The 26326-nt window shown below is 43.7% G+C and overlaps 1 protein-coding gene and 1 long non-coding RNA gene across 7 annotated transcripts in view; one reads left to right on the top strand and one right to left on the bottom strand.

The window, feature by feature from the left end:
* Nucleotides 1–10964: 10964 nt before the first annotated feature.
* Nucleotides 10965–14201, bottom strand: LOC116071070. The gene is made up of 3 exons (XR_004110695.1): nt 13657–14201; nt 13487–13536; nt 10965–11397 (listed from the first exon to the last, which is right to left on the bottom strand). It is a non-coding gene; the product is annotated as an uncharacterized LOC116071070 (long non-coding RNA).
* Nucleotides 14202–14603: 402 nt separating this feature from the next.
* Pds5a (PDS5 cohesin associated factor A) overlaps nt 14604–26326 on the top strand; it is a 100710-nt gene continuing 88987 nt past the window's right edge. For 3 of the 6 annotated variants that reach the window (XM_031342459.1, XM_031342457.1, XM_031342458.1), the window contains exons 1-2: nt 14669–14734; nt 15570–15744. In XM_031342459.1, the coding sequence (XP_031198319.1) occupies nt 15610–15744 (135 nt within the window). In that variant the 5' untranslated portion in view covers nt 14669–14734; nt 15570–15609. Of the gene's footprint in view, nt 14735–14807; nt 14938–15115; nt 15283–15569; nt 15745–26326 lie in introns of those variants that run through there. The other 3 variants (XM_031342454.1, XM_031342455.1, XM_031342456.1) reach the window with 3 other exon arrangements.

Here is a 26326-nt window from a genome sequence, read left to right as displayed (position 1 = left end):
CTATCTTGCCAGACTATTTTCAATATATATATATATTGAATATATATATATATTGAAAATATATATTCAATATATATATTTCAATATATATATTGAAATATACATATATTTCAATATATATATTTGTTTTGTTTTGTTTTTCGAGACAGGGCTTCTCTGTGTAGACCAGGCTGGCCTCGAACTTGCCTTTGCCTCCCAAGTGCTGGGATTAAAGGTGTGCGCCACCATCGCCCGGCTATTTTCAACATTTATTAAAACTTACGGCACTTACCATGCATGGCATTGAATTAGAGGGAGTAGAGAGAATGTAAGAGCTGGCAGAGCGGGGAAAGCGGTGAATGCTGACTTCTAGAGATGGCATGCTGTTGCACTCTTCAATTCACAGCTACTGGTGTCACCTACAGAATATCAAGCAGCCAACATTCCAGCGTGAATGAGGGGCAGGCCAGGAGGCCCCATTCTTAGCCGAAGAGCTATTGGCAATTGATGCTGCTAAAGGAGAGTCATTCTTTTGTGGGAACATGGCCTAGTGGTTTTCATTCATGCATATATGGGTAACATTAATTAGACCCAGGGGATTTTTTTTAAAAGATTTATTTATTTATATATGTGAGTTCACTGTAGCTGTCTTCAGACACACCAGATCCCATTACAGATGGTTGTGAGCCACCATGTAGTTGCTGGGAATTGAACTCAACAACTCTAGAAGAGCAGTCAGTGCTCTTAACTGCTGAGCCATCTATCCCGCCTGACCCAAAGGATTATTAATACCACACCAAAAAGTAGACAGGAGGGGACTTTAGAGGAAGTTAAAGGGAAGCAGTGGAGGACGGATATAGTAAAACTACATTGTATAAATGTAGGGACTAGAGACATGACGAGCTATTAAGAAGCACTTCTTGCTTTTACAGAGGACCTGTGTCCAGTTCCCAGTACCCACATGGTGGTTCATAACCATCTGTAAGTGTAATTCCATGGGATTCAATGCCTTCTTCTGGTCTCCAAGAATATTAGGCATACATACAGTGCATTCAAGCAAAACACACATAAAATGAATACATCCAATAAAAATAATATACTTTATAATATAATGTATATATACATTTTCAAAGAATAAAATATATTTTAAAAAAACAAACACACAGCCGGGAGGTGGTGGTGCACGCCTTTAATCCCAGCACTTGGGAGGCAGAGGCAGGTGGATTTCTGAGTTTGAGGCCAGCCTGGTCTACGGAATGAGTTCCAGGACAGCTGGGGCTACACAGAGAAACCCTGTTTGGAAAAAGAAAACAAAACAAACAAACACACATGTATGAAAACCTAATTAAAATCTTTGCTAACCCTTCTGCCCTTTTTATTTTGTGTGTGCTACAGCGCATGCGTGGAGATCAGAGGACAATTTGAAGGAGCCCATTCTCTCTTTCCACCATGTGGGGCCTTCCATCTCTCTCTTCAGACAGGGTCTCTCTCTGTCTAGCCATGGCTGTCCTGGAACTTGCTATGAAAACCAGAGTGCCCTCAAACTCACAGAGACCCACCTGTCTCTGCCTTTGCCTCCTGAGTGTTAGGGTTAAAGATGTCATCGTGCCCTATTTAATTTCTGAGATGGGTCCTGTGTAGCTGGGACTGGACAGGAACATACCACATAGCTGTCCATAAAGTCCTGATTCTCCTGCCTCTCCCTTCAAAGTGCTGAGATTACAGTTATGCACAGCCATGCCTGCATCCTTCGTTCACTTTGATTTCTGTGTGGTTTAAAACTTTATTGTGGGATGAGCCTTGCTCCACAGCCCAGGGTGATCTGGAACTTGCAATGGTCCTGCTTCAGTCTCCGGAACAATGGGATTGTAGGTCTGTTAACACTCTTAAAACTCCCACCTATGCAAGGAGTTAGAGGGATAGGACTTAGACCTATGTCTGACACTTTCAGGGACTCTACTGAGTCCTTTACCCATCTTTCCTCCCCAGGGGGGCAGTCTCACCTGGCCTGCTACTAGGAGATGGAGATGTCTCAGAGTTATATTGCTAACAAACTTAATTTCAGGAGTCTGGGACCCACTGTGGCCCAGTAATCCCTGGAATTATAGACATCAACCACCATACTGGCTTCACCTTAAAGGTATCAGAAACCTGGGTTTGTCAGAGTCCTTAAGAATTGCCTTAAATGGGGCTGGTGAGGTGGTTCAGCAGTTAAGAGCACTGACTGCTCTTCTGAAGGTCCTGAGTTCAAATCCCATCAACCACATGGTGCCTCACAACCATCCCTAATGAGATCTGACTCCCTTTTCTGGTGTGTCTGAAGACAGCTATAGTATACTTATATATAACAATAAATAAATCTAAACAAAATTGCCTTAAATACACAATACTTTCATGTTATAGTTGTGTATAAAGTGATTGTTTTTGTTTGCTTTGGATTTTCGTTTTGTTTTTGTTTTTAATTTTTTTTTTTTATTTATTGTATCAAAGCTGTGCTGCATATACATCCAACTGCCTGAAGAGGGCATGAGATCCCCTATAGATGGTTGTGAGCAACCATGTATGGCTCACAACCAACCATCTGTAAGGGGATCTGATGGCCTCTTCTGGTGTGTCTGAAGACAGCTACAGTGTGCTCACATACATAAAATTAATAAATCATTTTTTTAAAAATCAAAATAAAGCCGGGCGGTGTTAGTACATGCCATTAATCCCAGCACTTGGGAGGCAGAGGCAGGCGGATTTCTGAGTTTGAGGCCAGTCTGGTCTACAGAGTGGTTCCAGGACAGCCAAGGTTACACAGAGAAACCCTGTCTCGAAAAATAAAAAATAAAAATAAAAATAAAAAGCAAAAAGAGAGGGCTGGAGAGATGGCTCGGTGGTTAAGATCACCAGCTGCTCTTCCAAAGCTCCTGAGTTAATTCCCAGCAACCATATGGTGGCTCACAGCTATCTATAGTGAGTTCTGATGCCTTCTTCTTGCATGCAGGTTTACATGCAGATAGAGCACTCACATACATAAAATAAATAAATCTTTTTTTTTTTTTTTGGTTTTTCGAGACAGGGTTTCTCTGAGTAGCCCTGGCTGTCCTGGAACTCACTCTGTAGACCAGGCTGGCCTCGAACTCAGAAATCCACCTGCCTCTGCCTCCCAAGTGCTGGGATTAAAGGCGTGCGCCACCACCGCCCGGCTAAATAAATCTTTTAAAAACAAACATGTTCCTATAACTGTTTTTTTAATAAGTCAAAATTTTCACCACCCATAACACTTGATAATCAACAACTGTTATTAGTTTACATATCTACTATGCTATCGTTTTTATTATTAAACTATACTTTTCCTTCATTATCTTAGAGCATATTCTAGCTTATTCATTTTACTTTTTTTGAGACAGAACCTCAGTTAGCCTCTTTTTCTCTTGAATACCTAATCCTCCTGCTTCCACTGCAGAAGTGCTAGAATTATAGGCATAGGCGCGTATCGGTGCGCTTACACTCATCCCTTATGAACAAGTTTGCAGTGTATCTCATGTTACACTGGCTGGGGTCCCACAGATCTCACATTGACCGGAAGTCATAACTAAATCAAGAGGCCACATCAGCATAAGAAGGCTAAGAAGTTAAAGGTGTTACCTGAAGATCTAAGTTTAATCCCTGGAGCCCACATGCTGGAAGGAAAGAATTTACACTTAAAAGTTGTCCTCTGATGTCCACTTGCCCCATGCATGTGCATGCTCACACACACACACACACACACACACAGTCAGACAATAAAAACATCCATGTTGGCAGGGCAGTGGTGGAGAACACCTTTAATCCCAGCACTTGGGAGGCAGAGGCAGGCGGAATTTCTGAGTTCAAGGCCAGCCTGGTCTACAGAGTGAGCTCCAGAGTGAGCCAGGGCTACACAGAGAAACCCTGTCTCAAAAAACCAAAAAAAAAAAAAAAAAAAAAAAAAAAAAAGCCCATGTCAAATGACTGACCTATGCTTCAATAGACATGTAACAATTCATTTTTCAGGAAAGTCATCCTTATTAACAAGTAACATATGGTTATAATTTACTTACCAAAGATTTACTGAAGTCACAGGAATTATAATTTAGTACATTTCTATTTCTTTGGGATAACTACTAATTTTTTCAACTATATTCTCCTCCACTTAGTTTTTTTCTGCAGTGGAGGTGGAGGCAGTGTTACAAGGTCTCATGAAACTTAGACTCTACATCCTGAATGCTAGATTATAAATATGCTATCTCTATGCCCTAGTTTCTTCTTTAAACCAATGTTTTGTTTTGGTTGGCATTATCTGAGCTCAAACCCAAGGCCTCACTCAGGATGCTAGGCAGAAATTCTTCCATTGAGCTACATATTGAATCTGCTTAAATTTCATTTAAATCCAATCAAATACCACCTGCCCCCCCCCATTTATTTATTATGTATACAAGGTTCTGCCTGCATGTATGCCTGCAGGCCAGAAGAGGGCACCAGATCTCACTATAGATGGTTATGAGCCATGTGGTTGCTGGGAATTGAACTCAGGACCTCTGGAAGAGCAGATGGTGCTCTTAAGCTCTGAGCCACTTCTCTAGTCTAAATACAGCTTTCTTCCAAAGTTTATTTTTTATTATTTGTATGTATGTGTGTGTGTGTACATTCAAGAAGATACATATAGGTTATGTATCTATGGGCTACATTGGACCAGAGTGGCAAGTTATCACCACATTCTGTAACAACATTCCCACAGCCACAGGCTCTGGTAGACTGTAACTCTAGCCCTCTGGCGATACAAGCAATAGGAACCAGACTTTGAGTTCTTGGAAGCTAGAAGAGGGCATCTGATCCCCTGGAGCTAGAGTTTCAGGCTGTTGTGAGCCTCCAAACATTAGAAACTGAACTCGGGTCCTCTGAGAGAACGGGGCAGTGCTCTCAACCACTGAGCCATCTCCCAGCTCCACCTTTACTAAATATAAAGTTTTAATGTATTTACTTTATTTTATTTTATTTATTTTTTGTTTTTTTGAGACAGGGTTTCTCTGTGTAGCCCTGGCTGTCCTGGAACTCACTCTGTAGACCAGGCTGGCCTCAAACTCAGAAATCCACCTGCCTCTGCCTCCCAAGTGCTGGGATTAAAGGCATGCACCACCACCACCTGGACATATTTACTTTATTTTATGTGCATTGACATTTTGCCTGCATGTATGTTTATGTGGAATGTCAGATCTTGGAGTTACAGATAGTTGTAAGCTGCCATGTGGGTGCTGGGATTTGGACCTGGGTCCCCTGGAAGAGCAGTCAGTACCCTTAACTGCTGAGCTGGCTCTCCAGTTCTTTTTAAAAATTCTTATTTATTCTATTATTTTGCTCTCTGTTGTATATGTGTTTTGCTCCATGTATATATTGTGTGCTAGGTGGTTCCCTCCAAGGACACACATGGTGTCAGACTGGTGCTACAGAGGCTGTGAGCCTCCATTTGGGTGCTGGGAATCAAACCTGAGGCCTTTGGAAGAGCAGCTAGTGCCCTTAAACATTTCTCCATTCCCCAAAGGATAGCTTTTTATAGGTTTTTCATTACTAAGTAGAAAGTTATCATTTATATAACACATATATAGACACATCAAAACAGACAGACAGCTCCTGCCCAGCATTCATGAAGGTTTCCCTTTTTTTTTGTTTTTTTCATTTTTTTTATTTTTTATATTTTTGTTTTGTTTTGGTTTTTTGTTTGTTTGTTTGTTTGTTTGAGACAGGGTTTCTCTGTGTAGTCTTGTCTGTCCTGGAACTCACTCTGTAGACCAGGCTGGCCTCAAACTCAGAAATCCACCTGCCTCTGCCTCCCAAGTGCTGGGATTAAAGGCGTGTGCCACCACCGCCCAGCGGTTTTCTTTTTTTTTTTCAATGCAAACATTTCTTACAATATATATTTTTATACCAATTATAAAAATGATGGACATGTTATTAAATGAACATAAATAGATAAAGTATTTTTGTTTGTTTTGTTTTTAGTAGAGCTTTAACTGTGGTACAAACCTAAAATAAGAATAATTTTTAGACATTGGAGTTCATTGTAAGAAGGCTGTACTTCAATGCCCCTCACATCATCATTTAGGTTTTCATTTACTGCTTTTCCAAATAGTTTCTCTTTGCTTTTCAGCATATTAATCTCTCAGTCACCTGTTCATTTCCCTAAGAAATTGTTAGCTAGGCAAGTCTAAATTTGTACCTCCAAGAAGATAATGCCTAGGCAGAGCGCACCGACAAGTCAAAGACGCAGAAAAAGAATTCAAGTCCTCTCTAGTAAATGCCTACGGAACCTTGCCTGCTACCATAGGCTGCAGCATTAAGTCGTAGATCTAAGTGACCCAAAGGTCACCTGGTGGACAGAACACTCATTTCCATTCAAACTGAATCAGTTGAATTTTCCTTGAGGTTTCTTTCTAGGGAAGGGCTCCAAACTCGAACCCTTCCTTGAAGTGAATCCAAGAATCTGGTATGTGTTTACAGTTGCCTTCACAGAACACTTTTCATCTTGGTGGTCGTTTACATGGCCAGCCTAAAGCTGGAACCCATCACCAGTGCTCCTCTCACAGGGCAGTTGTTTCTGCTGGCAGACAGTCTTGTGTGGTGGCCTGTGTCTGATTTGTTCCTGTCATGAAAACCACACTCTAAGTGAGTTTCCAAGAGGAAGACAGTTTAGTTTGTGTTTAGTTTAGTCAGGCCAGCCACAAGAGAGTTCAAAATGGACACAGACAACAGTAATCAGCTTCACTACAATTTTTACAAGGAAGTGGACAGATGGGCTTCTGAGAAAATTTAAAAGCCTGTTCAAGGAAACCAGCTGTGAAGGCATATTTTGGAGACCAATTTAGATAGATATGTGGCTTTCCAATTTGGCTTCTGTTAACTGAATTATTACTGAGTTCATTGTGGATGGAGTCCATTCAGGAATAGGCTGCACAAAGGATGTTCTAGACACATGGAAATCTCTGAAAAATCTGCATGACCAGAGGACTTAACGTACAATGTACATGTGTGTCTGTCTGTCTGCCTGCCTCCCTCCTCTTTGTGTGTGTGTTATGTGTGTGGGAGCCTTCCAGGTCCAGAAGAACGAGGCTAGAGTTAGAGGTGGTTGTTAATTGAACAAAGTGTGTGCTAGGAACTGAACTTAAATCCCCTGGAAGAGAAGCAAGTACTCTTTTTTTTTTTTTAAAGAATTATTATTTTTTTAAAGATTTATTTATTTTATGTATATGGGTGCACTGTAGCTCTACTGATGGTTGTGAGCCATAACGTGGTTCCTGAGAATGAAGGTTGCTCACTCTAGTCAGCACTGCTTGCTGCAGCCTAAAGATTTATTTATTATTACATCTAAGCACACTGTAGCTGTCTTCAGATGCACCATAAGAAGGTGTCAGATCTCATTACAGATGGTTGTGAGCCACCATGTGGTTGCTGGGAATTGAACTCAGGACCTCTGGAACAGCAGTCGGTGCTCTCAACCACTGAACCATCTCTCCAACCAAAAGCCAGTCCTCTTAACCTTGAACTTCTGATTTTCCTTCTACCTCCAGGGGGCTAGGATTACAAGCCCATGCCACCATGTTCGATTTATATGATGCTGGGATCAGTCAGGATTTCCTGCATGATAAAGTGAGTGTTCACTCTATCAACCAAGTTGCATGCACTCCTGGCCTTTAAATCTACTTATGTGTTTCAGTGTTTTGCTTGGATGTATGTCTGTACTCTCATACATGTATTCTGGTGCCTGCAGAGGCCAGAAGAGGGCATTAGAGGTCCTGGAATGGGAGTTACATACAGACTGGCCCTCAGTGAGAGCAAACAGTGCTCTCAATAACTGAGCCATTTCTTATAATTTTTTTAAAGATAGGGTTTCTCTGTGTAGCCGTGCTTGTCCTGGAACTCACTTTATAGACCAGCTGGCCTGGAGCTCACAGAGACCTGTCTGCCTCTCTCTCCCAAGTGCTGGGGTTAAAGAAATGTGCCACTAGGCTTTTTTTTTTTTTTTTTTTTTTAAACAAAACAAAACAAAACAAAACAGTGTCTCACTTTGTAGCTCTGGCAGACCAGGAAATTGATATGTTATGTTGTTCCTTCTGCCTCCCCGGTCCTGCTGGAATTACAGTCACATGCCACCTCACCTGGCTTGGAGCAACATATTTCATAGGTCATTTTAATGGCTGAGAGGATTCACCAGTGAAGGTGCTGAAAAGGTAGTGTACTTCCATCATACGGAGTGTTCCTCTCTTTGTCTTTATATGGGGGTTTCATATGTTTCATGACTCTGATACACGATGGGAACATTCAAAACTGTCATGCTAACACTAAATGGAGAGACTCTTACAAAGAAGCAAATTAATTGTAGTTGACTGCTATGTTGGTGCCGGCTGGTTTTGGCAAGATCTTGTTTCTCAGGTTCGTGTGACTACCTTATGTCGCACTGTAAGGCAGCTCTGCTGCTGCATCAGCCCTTAGCAGCCAGTCATGCAGCTGCCTCTTCCTGCTGGCTAGCTGGCTTCAGCTTCAGTGAGTTTTGCTTCTGGATTCTGAAGGCATCAGGCATGCAAGTGGTGCATATCCATAATGCAGGAACTCACACATACATGTAAAATGAAAATAAACCTTTAAAACAAAACAAACTCTCCAAAAACAAAAAAAGAGAGGGGGGGGAAGAGAGAAAGAGAGGGAGAGAGAGAGGGAAAGAGAGAGAGAAAGGGAGAAAGAGGGAGAGAGAAGGAAAGAAAGAGAGAGAGACAGAAGGAGAGAGAGGGAGAGAGAGAAAGAGAGAGAGAAGAGAAGAAAGGAGAGAGGAGAGAAGGGAGAGGCAGGAAGGGGAATAAAAAGTAATAAAGTTACCACTGGGGTTGGGAGGGCTGTGATTAGAATACAGTAGGACAGCCAAGATATATAGTTAAAGGTTAACCCAACAGCTACGGAGCTCCCACAGGGTAATGGGCAGGGCATTGTACCAGGGCATTAGAGAATTGAAAAAAAAAAACCAGAATCCCCTGCTTTAGAGTGACCACAGTGTACTGGAGGGACTAGAGGGGAGAGAAATTTTTCTTTCTTTTCTTTTCTTTTTTTTTTTTCGAGACAGGGTTTCTCTGTGTAGCCTTGGCTGTCCTGGAACTCACTCTGTAGACCAGGCTGGCCTCGAACTCAGAAATCTGCTTGCCTCTGCCTCCCAAGTGCTGGAATTAAAGGCGTGTGCCACCACCGCCTGGCCGAGGGGAGAGAAGTTTTTTGGTGGCAGGTTAACAGCTCCTAGACACATAGACTGTGCCCACCAGTCAAATTATTGCTTTGGCTCTGAGATATTCTTGATAGACTTAGATAATTTCCCCTGACCTAAGCACATAGAAGAGAAGAGAAGGAAGAGCAGGAGGAGGAGGAGGAGGAGGAGGAAAAAGAGGAAGATGAAGAAAAGATGAGATAGAGACAGAGAAATGAGGAAAGACAGGGTGGGGGGATGGAGACAGAGAGAAAAGAATTACTTTTCAGGGCAGAAAAGACAGTCTCTACCTGCAACAGCAATGCAATGTACTGTTAGTCTCTTTACTATCCATTCTGCTTTAGACATCTGACTCCACCAATAATTCCCATCCCTATTTCTTCTGTCCTTTTTGTTTTTTACCTGATTTGTCAGCCACCCTAAAGTCCTCACAGCACAAAGTAACCCTAAGGATCCATTCTAAGGCCATGTTGTTTTCTTAGGGCATAACCCAATTCTGGTTTTGAGAGCCAAAAAGGTTGAGGTTTTGAAGCAAAAACAGCAGTCTGACCCCACAGAAACTTACTTGCATTCTGTGATGACAAGTGACCTCAACAGGAATCAGCAGCATGCCTCTATCGTTGCTCAAAGTATCCCGGAAGCCATTAGCATTCAGAATCATCAAAGGACAAAATCACAACAAATTTGTTAAAGATCATAGGACTTTGTGATTTATTGACTCACAGATTGGGGTAGGCTCCAATCAATAGGATAAAAAGAACAGCTCCCACGGAGCAACTGCAGGGATTTGAGTTTAGCTATATTTTGTTTTGTTCGAGACAGGCTCTCACTCTGTAGCACAGGTTAGCTTGGAATTCACTCTGTACCCATACATTTATGTGTATGAGATTTCAAAGAGATTTTTGCCAGTTGTCATAGGGCACACCTACAATCTTACAATTCCAGAACTCTAATGCAGATGCAGGAGTTCCAGGCCAGTTATATAGCAAAATACCTTAGAAAAGCAAACAACACATGGGTATGGGGCTCATACTTATAAATAGAACACTTGGGAGACTGTGGATTGCCAAGAGTTCAAAGACAGCCTGGACTATACAGGGATATTAGGTCAGCCAATACTACACAGTAAGACCCCGTCTCAAACAAAACAAAACAAAACAACAATAGTAGACATCTGGGCTGGAGAGATGGCTCAGCAGTTAAGAGCACTAACTGCCCTTCCAGAGGTCCTAAGTTCAATTCTCAGCAACCACATGGTGGCTCTCAACCATCTGTAATGGGATCTAATGCCTTTTTCTGGTATGTCTGAAGGCAGCTATAATTGTACTACTCATATACATAAAATATATAAATAAATCTTAAAAAAAAACAATAGCAGACACCTTGCTAATATGAGACATTGATTAATGAACTGAAGGAAAAAGAGTGTCACAGAAGACAGATCTGCCTGGCACAGGCACCTACTGAATGGCTACCATAGTTTTCAATAGGGGCAGGAGGGGCAATGGCTCAATGGCAGAGTAGATTTATCTCAAGAGCTGGGGAAGGGGGAGGAAGAAAGGGAACAAATGAAGGCAGAGAGTGGCTGGAGTGCTGGTTCAGTTGGTAAGGTCCCTGTGGTGCAAGCACAAGGGCCTGAGTTCAGATTCCCAGATCATGTGAAAGCAGGCACAGCAGTGCACAGCTGTGGGGCAGATACAGATGGCCAGCCAGCCTCCCCAAATCAACAAACTCCAGGTTCAGTGAAAGACTTTATATCAGTAATACAAGTGAAGACTTGAGAGGCTGGCCCTTGGCTTACAGGTTCAGAGGTTCAGTCCATTATCAACCAGGAGTATGACAACATTCAGGCAGGCAGGCAGGATGCAGGCTGAGCTGAGGATTCAATATCTTCATTGAAGGAAGATTGACTTCCAAGCGGCTAGGATAAGTGTTTTAAAGCCTACATCCACAGTGACATGCCTACTTCAACAGGGCCACATCTAATAGCGCTATTCCTGGGTCGATCATATACAAACCATCACAGGTCCTACATATGTACCTCTCTCCCAACCCTTACTCCTCCCTAATCCCTTCCTACTTCATGCTGATTTCCTGGGGCAAGAACAATCTTCTGTCGTCAGGATATCGCCAATTTCTTCTCATCTCTTTGCTTATGACCACTTGACAAGCTGCAGTGACAGGAAGCAAGCAGCATTAGCAGCAGCAGAGGGGTGAGGAGCAGCAGCAACTACTGCCTGAAGACATTGTCCTGTTTGAGGGAGAGGTGTTCACAAAGCCCCACACTTCCCTATGATCTCTATAGGGAGTTAATAGTTGCTAGGGGAAGAAGAAAGGGGTGAAGCCACTCTCTCCCACAAGCAATCTCTCATCTATGCTCCTGTAAGGAGCCCTAATTAAACTCATACAGGTCAGTGGTTCTCAACCTGTGGGTCGCACCCCCTTTGGAGTTGCATCAACAGATATTTACATTACGACTCATAACAGTAGCAAAATTACAGTAATGTAGCAATGAAATGATTTTATGGTTGGGGGTGTCACTTCAACATGAGGAAATGTATTGAAGGCTCTCAGCATTAGGAAGGTTAAGAAGCAACAACACAGGGATATAGTGTACACGCATAAACACACATACACACAGACACACACACACATAGGTAGGAAGAAAGTGGACAATCTGTTTTTTACTCTTCCTCTCTTTCATTCCCTTTTCTGTTTGTCTTTTGTCTTGTTTTGACTCAAGAGTCTTGTGTAGCTGAGGAAGACTTTGAACTTCTGACTCTCCTGCTAGAGTGATGGGATTATAGGCCTGGGCTACCAGTCTCAATTTTCTGTGGTGCTGGGCATATTGGCCAAGCACTGTGTCAACTATCATCCCCAGCACTTTACAATAAAAACATAGCCCAGGCTGCTAAAGGGGCAGAGACAAGTGCGACTATTCGAGCCCTGGATTCCAGTGCCTGTCTGGGTAACACAGTGAGATCCTGTCTCTTAATTTTTTTTTTTTAAAGTTAAATTAAGCAAGGCAGTGGTGGAGCATGCCTTTAATCCCAGCACTTGGGAGGAAGAGGCAGGCAGATTTCTGAGTTTGAGGCCAGCTTGATCTACAGAGTGAGTTCCAGGACAGCCGGGGCTATACAGAGAAACACTGTCTCGAAAAACCAAAAAAAAGAAAAACCAGAAAAAAAAATTGCCTTGGTGATGGTTTCTCTCCACAAAGGTAAAACAAAGGTTTAGACAAACAATAACAAAATAACACATTGTATAGTTATATTTTACCTTCATATATAAGAATACCTTTCAATAATGGATAGCTGCTGGGCATAATGGTACATAAGGGTGCCTATCTGCAAACCCACTACTCCAGAGGTGAGGACAGGAAGATTGAGGAGCCAGCCTGGGCTAAATAATAAGTTCCAGGCTGGTCTCAGGATATGGTGGGATCTTGTCTCAAAAGAAAAAAACGATACATTTTTCCCCTCCTGCTTTTATTCTTTAGGTCTCCCAAACCTTTTACCTCAGCCTCCCAAGTACTGGGATCACTGGCATGTCAGAGGAGACCTGTCTCCTCCCTGCCACATGTTACTAGCTGGTCTAGAAATCTTTTTTTTTTTTTTTTTTTTTTTTTTTTTTCGAGACAGGGTAGCCCTAGCTGTCCTGGAACTCACTCTGTAGACCAGGCTGGCCTTGAACCCAGAAATCTGCCTGCCTCTGCCTCCCAAAGTGCTGGGATCAAAGGTGTGCGCCACCACTGCCTGGCTAGAGCTCAAAAAAATTCTCTTGCCTAAATCTCTTGAATAGCTGCGACCATAGGCCAGTTAAAAGGCGGTCATTTTAAAGAACAATGCATAAATTCAATTACTGCCCAGCTTCTTTTTTTTTTGAGACAGGGTTTCCCTGGCCATCCTGGAACTCGATCTGTAGACCCGGCTAGCCTTGAACTCAAAGATTTGCCTGCCTCTGCCTCCCGATGAAAGGAGTGAACTATAACTGCCCAGATTATTTTATTATTATTGTTATTGTTATTATATTTTTTGAGGCAGGGTTTCTTTGTTGCCCTGGCTGTATCCTGTTCTGGAGCTAGCTCGATTGACCAGGGTGCCTCGAACTCAGAGATCCACTTGCCTCTGTCTCCCAAGTGCTAGGATTAAAGGCACGTGTCATCACCCCCACTCCATTTCTCCCCACTGCTTATTGTTTTTAAAGTCCTTTCCTGAAATTACGTGTGTATTGTTCAGGTTCATTCGCTTCAATATTTACCTTAAACTGCTCAAACACTGCTGCACTGAGTTTTCTTTGGCAATCCTTTCCTTTGGAGGAAAGAAAAAGTAAAGCTTTGGTGTATTCACAACTTGGAAAAAAAAAACCCTCCCTCTTTCTTTTTCTGGGTTTCACCATCAGGAACCCTGATCTGTGTTCTCAGCCTGTACCCCAAAATGATCGGGAGGCCAGAAGCCATAGCTTGAGATCGAACGCCAACTTCCTATTTTATTTTGCAGCTTTGAAACATCTTAATGGTGGGAGTCTAACTAAGGTCGTAGGCTGCGACCTCGGGCGACTCTCGGAAGACGCAAGAACAAGCAGCCCGCGTCGTGCCAAGTTGTAAAACTTTGCCTTGGCGTCTAGAGCTCCGTTCGGAGGGGAGAACCTGCAGTTTTCTCCGAGGAATTAACCATTTCTCAACCAGTCCGGTCACATCTCCCCCACCACAAGACAAGCCTTCAAGATCCCGGGACTCCGCGGGGGCAAGGAGCAGAGTCGCCAACCGGCGCCTCCCGGGGTCCGCTTCCCGCCACCGGGGCTCCTCCTCCTCCTCCTCCGCGCGCCCGCTCGGCCGCCGGCCTCCCGGAGGCGCCCGCGCGGGGCAGTTCTTGGCGCCAAACGGGTGGCGGCGCTGTCCAACCGCGCGCGCGGCCGCGCCGGGGCTCGACGCAGGCGGGGGCTCGCCCGGCGGAAGAAGGGGCGGGAGCGAGGCGCGCGGTGCTCTCGCGGGCTCTCGCGCCGCCCGCGTGACGGGCTCTGGGCGTGCGCGACGCTCGGGCTCGGCTGGGCACGGGGCGGCCGGGAGCGCGCCGCGGCGAGAGGGCGTCTGGTGCGGGTGGGCGCGAGGTGCGGGCGGGCGGGCGGGCGGGCGCGGAGGAACGCGCGGGCGTGCGTCCGTGCGTGCGTGCGTGCGTGCGTGCGGGCGGCCGTGCACCCGCGCTCGTGCTCTCGGAGGAGCGGCGGGCCGAGGCTGCGCTTCCTCAGCCCGACGGAGAGCGGCAGTGTCGCCCCGGCCGGCGCACGCTCGGCCCGCTTCTCCCCCCCGCGGCGGCTGCTCCTCGGCACCGCCAGCCCCAGCGCCGCTCCGGGGCGGGCGGGCGGCGGCGGCGGCGGCGGCGGCGGGACCCACGGAGCCGCTTTGTGTGCAGCCCGACTACGAGGGGCGGCGGCGGCGGCGGTGGCGGCGGCGCAACCACCTGACAGAGGCCCGGCGCTCGCTGCACCGTCCGCCCGCATGAGGAGGAGGTAAAGCGGCGGCCGGGCTCGCGCCCTCGGCGGCGGCGAGGGAGGGACGGAAGGGGAGACCGCAGGGGAGGGCGCGCGCTGAGGCCCGGCGGGGTTGCCCGGAGCGGCGGCTCAGGCCTCGGCGGTGCCGAGGAGCGCGGGGCGAGCGACGGGCTCGAGACGCCGCCGGGCTCGGTGGCTGAAGTTACGGGACAAAATGTGAAGTGCGGAGCCGGGTCCTCCGTTTCCTGGCGAGGGGCTCGGGCCGCGGGCGGCCGGCGGGGGTGGCGGGCTAGCTGGGGAGGGGCGGCCGCGCAGCGGGGATGCCGGGAGCCCGAGGCTCCGCACGGCTACGGCGTTCTGCTCCCGGGCGCCGGCGCCGGCGCCGCGCGTGGGTCCTCTTGGGTACCTAGTTTTGCGGCCTAAGCTGAGCCCTCTAGGCCTCGAGTCTCCTTTCCCGGAGGTGACCGGCCGGGCGGGGACCCAGCCGCTGCTCCTGAGCCGAGTGGGGCCGTTGGGTCCTCGCTGGCCCCCCGAGGCCACCAAACTTCCGACCTAGGTGCTCGGGGGTATGTTTCATTGTGAAAAGAGGGCTAGGAAACTCCGGGGAGCTGCTCGGCGCCTCTCGCGGCCGGGGCTGCTGCAGCCGAGAAGCCCGCGGCACCGGGGCTGGCTTCGGTGGGGAGTGGCGGACGCCTAGCCGGGTCCGAACCCCAGGGAAGGAACGAGTGGTTGGGTCGCCGGCCTCGGGGGGAGGGGGCAGAAAGGACCCTTTCCAGATTAGAGATTTTTGAAATGGAAAAAGAGGTTACAAAGTCGCCCCTTTCCCGCTGAACTTTGATTTTCTGACCGATAGAGGCCGGTAGAGGACTGTGAAAGAAAAGTTATCCCCCAGGATGGACTTCACGCAGCCGAAGCCTGCCACTGCCCTCTGTGGCGTCGTGAGTGCGGACGGAAAGATCGCTTACCCTCCCGGAGTAAAAGAGATCACCGACAAGATCACCACCGATGAAATGATCAAACGTCTGAAGGTAAGGGTCTGGGTCCATGATCTACGCTCTGGATGGCTTTCGTGACTCAGTGTGGTTTCATGACTATTCAACCTGGCCTTTGGAGTTTTTAAGTACTAAGTTTTTAAAGATATCTTAAGGGCTCCGGAAAAGTATTGTGTTCTAACTTAGCGATATCTTTGGATAAGTTCTGAAAGGGCATAAGTAGCATGGGAAATTTAAAGAGTCTGTCCAGTTTATTTCCTAAAAATAAACTGGATATTTAGTTGCTTCCCTTGTGTTTATTTTATTTAATGAATATTATTTAAGCGGCTCGTACCTTTAAGTGTAGACAGTGATTTACCCACGAAAGTTCTGTTTTTGTCAACTCCAAAAAAGACTGATTTGAGCACAAGCAACCATATTTTCCCCCTTAGTTCTCATAATTTTCTAATGTCTGGAAGTTTAACTATCTATACAGTGTACAGATTTTTCAGAATTTGAGCTTAAAGAGAAATGATGATTTTATAGTACACATACCCAAGAGAGTTGAGGACTGGATTGTTCTTTCTGTGAGTTTGTGTGTGTATAAGTGTGTTACATCCTTTTTCTTGGTGGAAATGTGGTCCTTAACATCAGTGTTGTTTGTTTTAATCTTCTGCTACTGAATGAGGGCAGTGTTTATTATGGAATCAGTTTCAGAGAAGTAATTGTCACTTTAGACAACTTTGATGTACCAGGGGGTGTTGTAGGCAATCTCAGAGTTATTTTAGTTGTCATAGTTAGTTTGGGTAGAATAGGCCATGAGTCCTGTGAGGAAACTAATAGGGCATTGACTGTGGGAGAAATAAAGAGTGGGTTAGATGACATGTTTAAGAGAGGAGTTGTAACCCAGCTGCCCTTGAACTTAACCATCTTCCTGCCTCCACTTTCCAAAACACTAGAGTTATAGCCACACCCTGCTAACAATAGTGGTTCTCAGCCTGTGGGTCGAGACCCTCTTCACATAGGTCAGTTATCTGATATTCTGTATATTAGGTATTAATATCGTAATTTATAACAGTAATAGAATTACAGTTGTGAAGTATCAATGGAATTATTTTGTTTGAGGTCACCACTAATAGGAAGATTGAGAACCTTTGTGCTAAAAGGTGCACTTCAAAGTTAAGTCAGCCTTGGTGGAAGACTAGGCAAGAAACATTGTTGACAATGTTTCTGCTATATGCAGCCTTATAAAGTAATTTATAATGTATTTTTAGGGCTTGATCTTAGAATTGATCTTAGTGCCTACTAAATGTTATGTGTTTAAAGTATTCCTGTGTTTTAGTTTCCATTTATTGCCTTTTTGAAAGACCCAGTTTTTTAAATTGAAAGGCACCTTTTCCATTTTCCTTCCATTTCTTTTTCCAGGGATAGAGGTAGGGACATGTGCAGGCAGTGCATATTAAACTCAGGCCCAGTCTTATCACTGAGCTGTATATACTTCAGTCTAATGCAGATAAATATTTTTGTTGTTTTCGAGACAGGTTCTGGCCTAAAACTTGCTCTGTAGACAAGGCTGGTCTCAACTTCTCTCTGTTCTCTCTGCCTTTGAAGTGTTGGGAATATGCCATCAAGCTCAACTAAAGCCTTTTTTTAAAAAGTGAGATTATTGTGTTTGTGTGTGTACATGCATGTTTATGTGTAGGTATGTAGGCACTGTAGCTGGTCTTTGCTACTTTGTGGGTTCTTTTTGCGACCCTTTATCCCCCAGTTTCACCCTGTTACTAAATAGAAAAAGAAGGGTAGAGGGGCGAGGGAGAGAGAGACAGACAGAGAGACAGAGACAGACAGACAGGCAGGCACAGAGAGGGAGGGAGGGAGCAAGAGAGAGAGAGAGAGATCCCTGAATCTAATTTTTTCCTTCTTGTTTCTTTGAGCATGACTACTAACAAACTACAACCAACCTAAAGGGCCAACAATCACTGACCCCGCCTCTCAGGGTCCTAGGGTTTATATACCCTCTGAAAAGTTCCTAGAATTCCAAATATACAGAAACTATCTGCAGCTGGCAAAACTATGCCTCTTGTCATTAGTCAACTGCTGTGAAGCAGCCTCATATCATGGGATTAAAACATGTTCTTATGTCTGTGGTTTTTTTTTTTTTTTAAAAACAAACTTCCAGAATTCTCATACAAGGCACTTTTGTGTATGTTTGTGGAGGCCAGGAGACAGTCTTAGGAACCCTCAGAAATGCTGTCTATCTCCTTTGAGACAAGGTTTCTGGTTGGCCTAGAGTTGACCTATTAAGTGGGGCTGGCTTTCCAGTGAGCCTCCAGAGTCCTGCTGAGATTACAGTTGTCTGCAGCCACATGAAGAACACGTGCTGGGAATTGGAGCTCAAGCTCAAGTCCTCATACATAGGAGGCAAACACTAGTCACTTAGCTGTTTTCCCAGCTCCCTTCCTGAAATGACTCTTGCTACTTAAAGAATATTAAGGTTTCCTACGATTTTATTGTGTATTTTGAGTAAGAATCCAAACTAAGAAAAATGAAGTAGGTCAATAAAATTAGCATTGCATGTCTATTGTGTGTGTTTTGTTGTGTATCCCCCACCCCAGGTGTTGGGTTTGGGAGGGAGGATAGTGTTCTGTGTAGCTCTGGCTGTCCTGGAGCTCATTTTGTAGTCCAGGCTGGCTTCCTCTGCTTTCTGAGTGCTGGGATTAAAGGCATGTACTCAGTGACCTACCTCAGTTTTGAGACAGGGTCTTACTGTTTAACTCAGGCTAGTCTTGAACTCAGCCCTTTTTCTTCAGCCACCTGATGTAGGGGTGCTGGGATTATAGGTGTGTGCTACCAAACCTAGCAATCATTTAGTTTTGAACAAATGTTCAAATTAAGAATATTGAAATCAACCAAGTGGTGGTGGTTCATGCCTTAAATCCCAACACTCAGGAGGCAGAGGCAGATGGATCTCTAAGGGTCTACACTGGCTGAGTTCTAAAGCTGCATAGAGAAATCTCGTTTCAAAAAACCAAAATGAAAAATAAAAAATTGAAATAGCCAGACATGGTGGTGTTCTCCTTTAATTCCAACACTTCAGAAGAGACAGGAGGATCTCTGTGAGTTTGAGGCCAGCCTGGTCTACATAGAGTGTTCTTGGTCAGTGAGGAGTACCCAGTAAGCCCCTGCCTCCAAAAATTAAAGAATATTGAAACCTTGAATTTAGAGGGTGAACATATTTTTTTTATAAACAGGAAAATATGGGGCCAGCTAGATTCATTATATAAATGTGTTAAATCTGATAACTTGAGTTGGATCCCTCATATGGTAGTAGAGAATGGATTCCCACAAGTTGTCTCTAAGACCTCCACATGTAAGCCATGTCTCTCTCACACACATACTGTTTAAGTAAAATGCAATGAAAAAATTTAAAAACAGATAGGAAATTTATATTCATATAATATATTCATATTATAATTCATATATAATGACTTTATATATCTTCTACTTATAAATACACTGAATATTAGAGTTAGTCTAAACTGTGAAAGTCAAGGCCAACACTGGGCTAGCTATTCATTTATTTAATGTATTCGTTCATAAGTTAAAGTTGACATTTTTATCAATTTAATTTCCTGCCTTTTTTAAAAAAAAACAAAACACAAACTTGCTATGAACCCCAGGCTGCCCTCAAATTTGGTCTTTCAGCTTCACAAGCTAAGTACTGAAGTTACAAGTTGATGTGTGGTTCCCTCCCCCCTGACGCCCTCCTTTCTCTCTAAGACAAAGGTCACTTTGCTTGGGCTGGCCTTGAACTTAACATCTTCCTAACTCCATGTCTGAATATGCTATGATTAGAAGTGTAGACATTGTGCTTGAAGATTGAATCTAGGACTTGATGCATGCTAGACTGGTACCTACCAACTGACCAGTGTCCTCAGCCAGTGTTCCCCTTCATATTACCTACCTTTGAGAGAAGATTTCATTTAGGCTAACCACAAAATTCTGATTTTCTTATATCCTAGGGATTACAAACATGAACTTGACTCTATAATTAGAAAAAAGTTTGTAGGTTGACATGTGCCATAGTGTGCATGTGGAGGTCAGAGAACAATTTGAAATAGTTCTCTTTTTTCTACCACTTGGATGCCAGGGATTGAACTGACTGTCAGACTTGGTTGCATCTTGTTGTTTAAACACCTTTACATACTACTGGCTCCATAAAGAAATTTTGAAACCTCTTAACGGATGACAGAAATTAGGTCCATAGCGCTTAAGTGACTAAGTAGCATTCATCAGGATCAGTTAAAGCTGACTAGTGGCATCATATTTGTTTTAGTTCTCATGTAGCTTGTTTCTAAGGCATCTTTATAACATATAACTAAAGATTTGTGATGAAAACATATTACATTTAAAGGCTTCTGTGTGATAGTGCATGTATACAGCACATGTGTTGGAGGTGCAGAAGAACAATTTTGTACAGTTGGTTCTCCTACCTTTCTGTGTTCTGGGGATCAAACTCAATTTGTTTGTTAGGTTGTTAGGTTTGGCTGTTGCCTTTCGTGTCTGAGCTAATGTCAACAGCTCATGAGTCATGATTTGAGATGGGGAGAGAGGGAGGGCAGGTAGGCCTCAAGCTTGCTGTATAGCTGAGGATGACCTTGAACTTCTCATTCTTCTGCCTCTACCTTTCAAGCACTGCCATTATACTCCTCTTTGCTGGGTTTATGGTTTTGGTTTTTTTGAGACAGGGTTTCTCTGTATAGCCCTGGTTGTCCTGGAACTCACTCTGTAGACCAGGCTGGCCTACCTCTGAAGTGTTGAATTGAAATTGTATACCATAGTGGCTGGTCATAGTAAAATTTTAATTTGTTTCTGAAAAACCACTTTATGTATTTTTCAAGGGTTGGTTACAACTAGTTGCCTTGGTCCCCTTGAATATACCAGGGTCATTTCTGCTTTAATAGATAGTTCCCATTTTATAACCCCTGTACATCCTTTATCTAGAGGTCTCATTTCTTACTAAGGGAAGTGTCTTAGATTTCATGTTAGGTAGTTTTAACTTCTTCGGCCATACACCTAAAGTTTTGTTTGTTTGTTTGGTTGGTTTTTTGAGACATTGTTTCTCCGTGTAGCCCTGGCTGTCCTGGAACTCACTCTGAAGACCAGGCTGGCCTCAAACTCAAAAATCCACCTGCCTCTGCCTCCTAAGTGCTGGGATTAAAGGCCAGCACCACCATTGCCTGGTTCACCCAAAGTTTTGATATTGTGTTGATCCATTTGCTTCTTTGATTTGACCTCTGTGCGAGCTTTACAAATATAGGTACCAGATGAGACTTGTTCACTTTCCGTTCTTACAGTATAGTTTTCTATACATAGATACACAACAAGTACTTGTTAAGTGATTAAATACTTTCATGGCTAAGTATTTAAAATTCCTCTTTTTTTTTTTTTTGTCCTGGAACCCTCCTACTCTTTTTTTTTTTTAAAGATTTATTCATTATTATATGGAAGTATATGTAAGTAGCCGTCTTCAGACTCACCAGAAGAGGGCGTCAAGATCTCTTTATGGGTGGTTGCTGGGATTTGAACTCAGGACCTCTGGAAGAGCAGTCAGTGCTCTTAACCGCTGAGCCATCTCACCAACCCTCGGAACCCTCCTACTCTTAACCTACATTAAACAATGTGTCTGTGTGTGCTTACTTGCAAACATTAGAGAATACTCTTGGGAGTCAGTTATCTCCTACCTTGTTGAAGCAAGGTCTCTTAGTTTGTGCTATCCTTGTTCCTCCAAACTAGTTGGCCTGTAACTTGTAGACAATTTTTCTCTCTCCTGTTTTTCATTAAGAATACTAAAAATATGTTGGTTTTGGAGGAAATTTAAAATGTTAAAAGTTAATTTTCCCCCACTCTCCCCTAAATCTTTTTAGTTTTTAGGCTTTATTGTAGAAAGAGAGGAGAGAGAAGAAAAAGTAGAGGCTGGCCATGTCCATGCTGAGAGAATGGGAAGGGAAGGGGAGAGAGGAGCAAGAAGAGTGAGAACTTTCCTGATTCTAATATAGGACTGTAATAAACATTTGTAATGTTTCTCTCCCTCTCTCTCTCTCTCTCTCTCTCTCTCTCTTTTTTTTTTTTTTTTGTTTTGTTTTGTTTTGTTTTTTTGAGACAGGGTTTCTCTGTGTAGCCCTGGCTGTCCTGGAACTCACTCTGTAGACCAGGCTGGCCTTGAACTCAGAAATCCACCTGCATCTGCCTCCCAAGTGCTGGGATTAAAGGATTAAAGGCAATGTGCCACCACTGCCCGGCTTGTAATTTCTCTTTAAAATCTGTTTGAATTTTGGCCATTCCTCTTTCTTTTGGAGGGGGCATTTTGTTTTTTGGTTTTTGTTTTTGTTTTTGAGACAGGGTTTCTCTGTGTAGTCCTGGACTCACTCTGTACACCAGGCTGGCCTCAAACTCAGAGATCCACTGTCTCTGCCTCCTGGGTGCTGGAATTTAAAGGCATGCACCACCATTGCCCAGTCTTTTGTATTTGTTTTAAATCTTTCTTTTTGTCTATGTACTGTGTTTGAGCTCAAGGAGTTACTCATCATTGGCCAGTGTTCCAACACTGAACTAAAGCCTCAGCTCGGAAGTAAACTTTTTTATTTTTAGGTATAGTTATTTTATGTGTATGAGTCTTGCATGTATGTCTGTGTACCATTCGTGTGCTTTGTGGCCTAATAGGTCAGAAGAGGGCACATGCATCCCTTGGAACTGGGGTTACAGATACTTGTGAACTACTTGCTGTGTTAGTGCTGGGAATTGAACACTGGTTTTCTGGAAGAGCATCCAGTGTTCTTAACTGCTGACCCATCTCTTCAGCCCAGCATAACCTTTTTAATGTATTCATGCAGTGTACCTTAATGTTCTATAATCTGGTTCTTATTTCCTCCTGCTTAGACTTAGTTAAGTGTTAGGACAAGTACACTATTTGGTCAGAGCTGTGTCCATTGAGAAACATGTCATTTGTCCTTTTAATTATGCTGCTTAATACTTGTTCACATTTGGTCAGTTCTCCATTGTGAAGAAAGTTGTTAGAACAAACAATGCTTTGGAGATTATTTATTAGAATAGCTTGTTTTCCAGCAGTCCCACTTTGCTTTTCTATGGCTGTGATAAATGACTGACCCAAAGCAACTAGTGGAGGAAAGGGTTTGTTTGGATTATAGATTACAGTTATCTAGGGAAGCCAAAGCAGGAACTAAGCAGAGACCAAGGAGGAACTAACTTGGTTTACAGAGTTGTTCTCTATGGCTTGCTCAGTTTTTATGTTTAACCCAGGACTATCTGTCTAGGAGAGGCACTGCCCATAGAGGGCTGGACCCTTTTAAATCATTAACCAAGCCAGGCAGTGGTGGTACATGCCTTTAATCCCAGCACTTGGGAGGCAGAGGCAGGCAGATTTCTGAGTTCGAGGCCAACCTGATCTACAGAGTGAGTTCCAGGACAGTCAGGGCTAAACAGAGAAACCCTGTCTCGAAAAACCAAAAAAAGAAAAAAAATCATTAACCAAAAGCTTACCCCCAACTCTCCTGAAGAGAGGTAGGCAGATCTCTTCAAGGTCAGCCCATTTTGTCTAGCAATTTCCAGGCCAGCCAGAGCTACACAGTGAGACCCTGTATTAAAAAACAAACAGAAAGCAAGAGCAGAGAAAATAAAATGCCTACAGACATGCACACATGCCAATCTGATGAAGGCAATTCCTCAGTCGAGAGTTTTTCTTCTCGGGTAACTGATTTGTGTCCAGTTGACAAAATCTTAAATTAACCATCTTTAGAAACAAATGTCAAATTCTGTTTTCTGAATCGAGGTTCAGACTGTCAAAAACGAGTGTGTTGACTCTAGTATCCTTTTTAATGCTAGTGTCTTGCTGTGCAGCCTTAATTGGTCTGGAATTTGTACTAATTTTCCTGCATCTTAGATTTCATGAACCACTGTGCAGCCAAAGAATCTCTTCTCTCCAATTTGAGACTTGAACTAAGACAAGTGCTCTGTTAAACACTAGGCTGCTTTTCCCAGGACCAGCTTCCTACCTCCCCTATTGGTCACAGCACCTTGGGGGAACAAAGTGGGAGGCTTGGGTGGCCTGCATAGGTGATGAGAGACTTGTGGCTGAAGGTCTTGTTGTACAAGCCCACTGTGCTTCCCATCATCTTCAGCAGTATACTATGTCTCAGAGGTGGGTCTTCACTACCTCTGCTTTCTCCATGGGGCATCTCCTTGGCCTTGCACAGCTACTGGGCAGTAAGTGCAGTGTCCCCTGCAGGCCTTAATTCAGTTGCCACCTGTCAGGTGCTCTACTCATAGCTGCTCTCTAGCAGCTGGTTCAGGTCCATGTCATAGTAGGTGAACCTGAAGTCTACTCCACCATCTCACCAGGTGCTCAGAAAAGAATGCATCACTTGCAGCTGCCTTTCTAGGAGTAGGCCTTTTTGTTTGTTTGTTTGTTTGTTTTTGTTTTTGTTTTTTGAGACATGTTTTCTCTGTATAGCCCTGGCTGTCCTGGAACTCACGCTGTAGACCAGGCTGACCTTGAACTCAGAAATCCACCTGCCTCTGCCTCCCAAGTGCTGGATTTAAAGGCGTGCACCACCACTGCCCAGCTTGTTTTAAAATTTTATTATTACTGTATATATGTCTGTATGATTTATGTTTCTGGCATGTGTCAGAAGGCAACTTTGTGGAATTTGTTCACTTTGACCTTTCTGTGATTTCCCGGGATCCAGCACAGGCTGTAGGGTTTTCATGGCAAGCACCTTTACTCACCGACGTGTCTCTCTGGCTCTGCAGTTTTATTTTTCCCATTAAAGGGCATGTAAAGTACAATGTTTGTTAGTTACTTGAAACTGTAACTTAGCTGCTTTCTGGTGCATGTGTGCTTGTGTGTGTCCAAAGTTACTTAGAATATGTCTTGAAAATATTTGTAAATATCTTTAAAGAAAGTGGTACAATCAGGCAATAATAAAATGAAATTGCTTTTAGATCCTTGTAGAATAATTATATATACCATTTTGTTTATTCAGTTTTATTGCTTTTTTAACTGCAATTTATAAACTTTTTTTTTTTTTTTTTTTTTGGTAGCCCTAGCTGTTCTGGAACTCACTGTGTAGACTAGGCTGGCCTTGGACTCAGAGATTTACTCTATTCCTGAGTGCTGGGATTAAAGTCATGGACCACCATGCCTGGCTTATGGTTTATATTTTAAATATTACATTTTTAGAGTAGTTTTAGGTTCACAGCAAAATTAACTGAAAGGTAGGTAGTTCCCAACTAGTCCCTCTTCACAGTCTACCTTTGTGTGATACCTTTGTCCAAATTAGCCACATGTTATCATTGAAGTTCATATTTCTATTTTTGCTTTATTTTTCCTTGGTCTCTAAATATTTACTCATGTATTTACTCCTTTAAAATAGTTACATTTATTTCTTTGTGTGTGTGTCTGCGTGCACGTGTATATGTAAGTGTGTGCCACAGCATATGTGTGGAGGTCAGAAGATATGGAAGTTTGCTCTCTTTTCTTTTTTTTTTTTTTTTTTTTTTTTTTTTTTTTGTTTTTTTTTTTGTTTTTGTTTTTGTTTTTTTGAGACAGTGTTTCTCTGTGTAGCCCTGGCTGTCCTGGAACTCACTCTGTAGACCAGGCTGGCTTTGAACTCAGAAATCCGCCTGCCTCTGCCTCCCAAGTGCCGGGATTAAAGGTGTGCGCCACTACGCCCGGCTTCTGCTCTCTTTTTTTACTGTGTGGGTTCTAGCAGTTGAACTCAGATGCCCAGGCTTGGCAACAAAGGCACTTACCCACAGAGCCAATTTTCACTAGCATTTTAAATTTAATTATTGGAGACAGTCTGGTCATGCAGCCCTATGCTAGTTCTGACTTTAGGCTCTCTTATGTTCTTTTTAATTTTTTTATTCTTTTTTTTATTTTTTTAAAGATTTATTATTATATCTACACTGTATACTGTAGCTGTCTTCAGATGCACCCAAGAGAGTGTCAGATCTCGTTACATACCGCCATGTGGTTGCTGGGAATTGAACTCAGGACTTTTGGAAGAGCAGTCAGTGCTCTTAACCACTGAGCCATCTCTCCCAGCCCCTCTTATGTTCTTACACAATGATAGGATTACAGTTCAGATTCATCATGCCCACCTTCCTGTATATTCCTTTTTCCTAAAAAATGTGAGACAGTGTCATGCTGCCCAGGCTGGCCTTCAACTAATATCTGTGTCCAGGGGTGAATTTGAGCTTGATCCTCCTGTTTCTGTTTCCACCTTCCAAGTGCTGTACACAGGTGTGTACTGCTGCTGTTTACTACTTTTTTCTGTATGCTTGTCTTGCTGGGTTTTGTTTTGTTTATTTTTGTCATTTTTAACACAGACTAGAGTTATCTGGAAAGAGACACCTAATTTGAGAAAATGTCTCTGTCAGATTGTATGTGGCTTGCTTTCCTATATCAATCATGATTGATGTGGGAGGATCTAGCCCACTGGGGATGATTCCACTTCTGGGCTGGTAGTCTTGATATAGGAAAGCAGGCTCAGGGTGGTGGTGGCGCACGCCTTTAATCCCAGCACTTGGGAGGCAGAAGCAGGCGGATTTCTGAGTT

The sequence above is a fragment of the Mastomys coucha genome, unplaced genomic scaffold, assembly GCF_008632895.1.
Source record: "Mastomys coucha isolate ucsf_1 unplaced genomic scaffold, UCSF_Mcou_1 pScaffold22, whole genome shotgun sequence".
Classification (NCBI taxonomy): Eukaryota; Metazoa; Chordata; class Mammalia; order Rodentia; family Muridae; genus Mastomys; species Mastomys coucha.
This window is presented reverse-complemented; position numbering and strand designations above follow the sequence as displayed.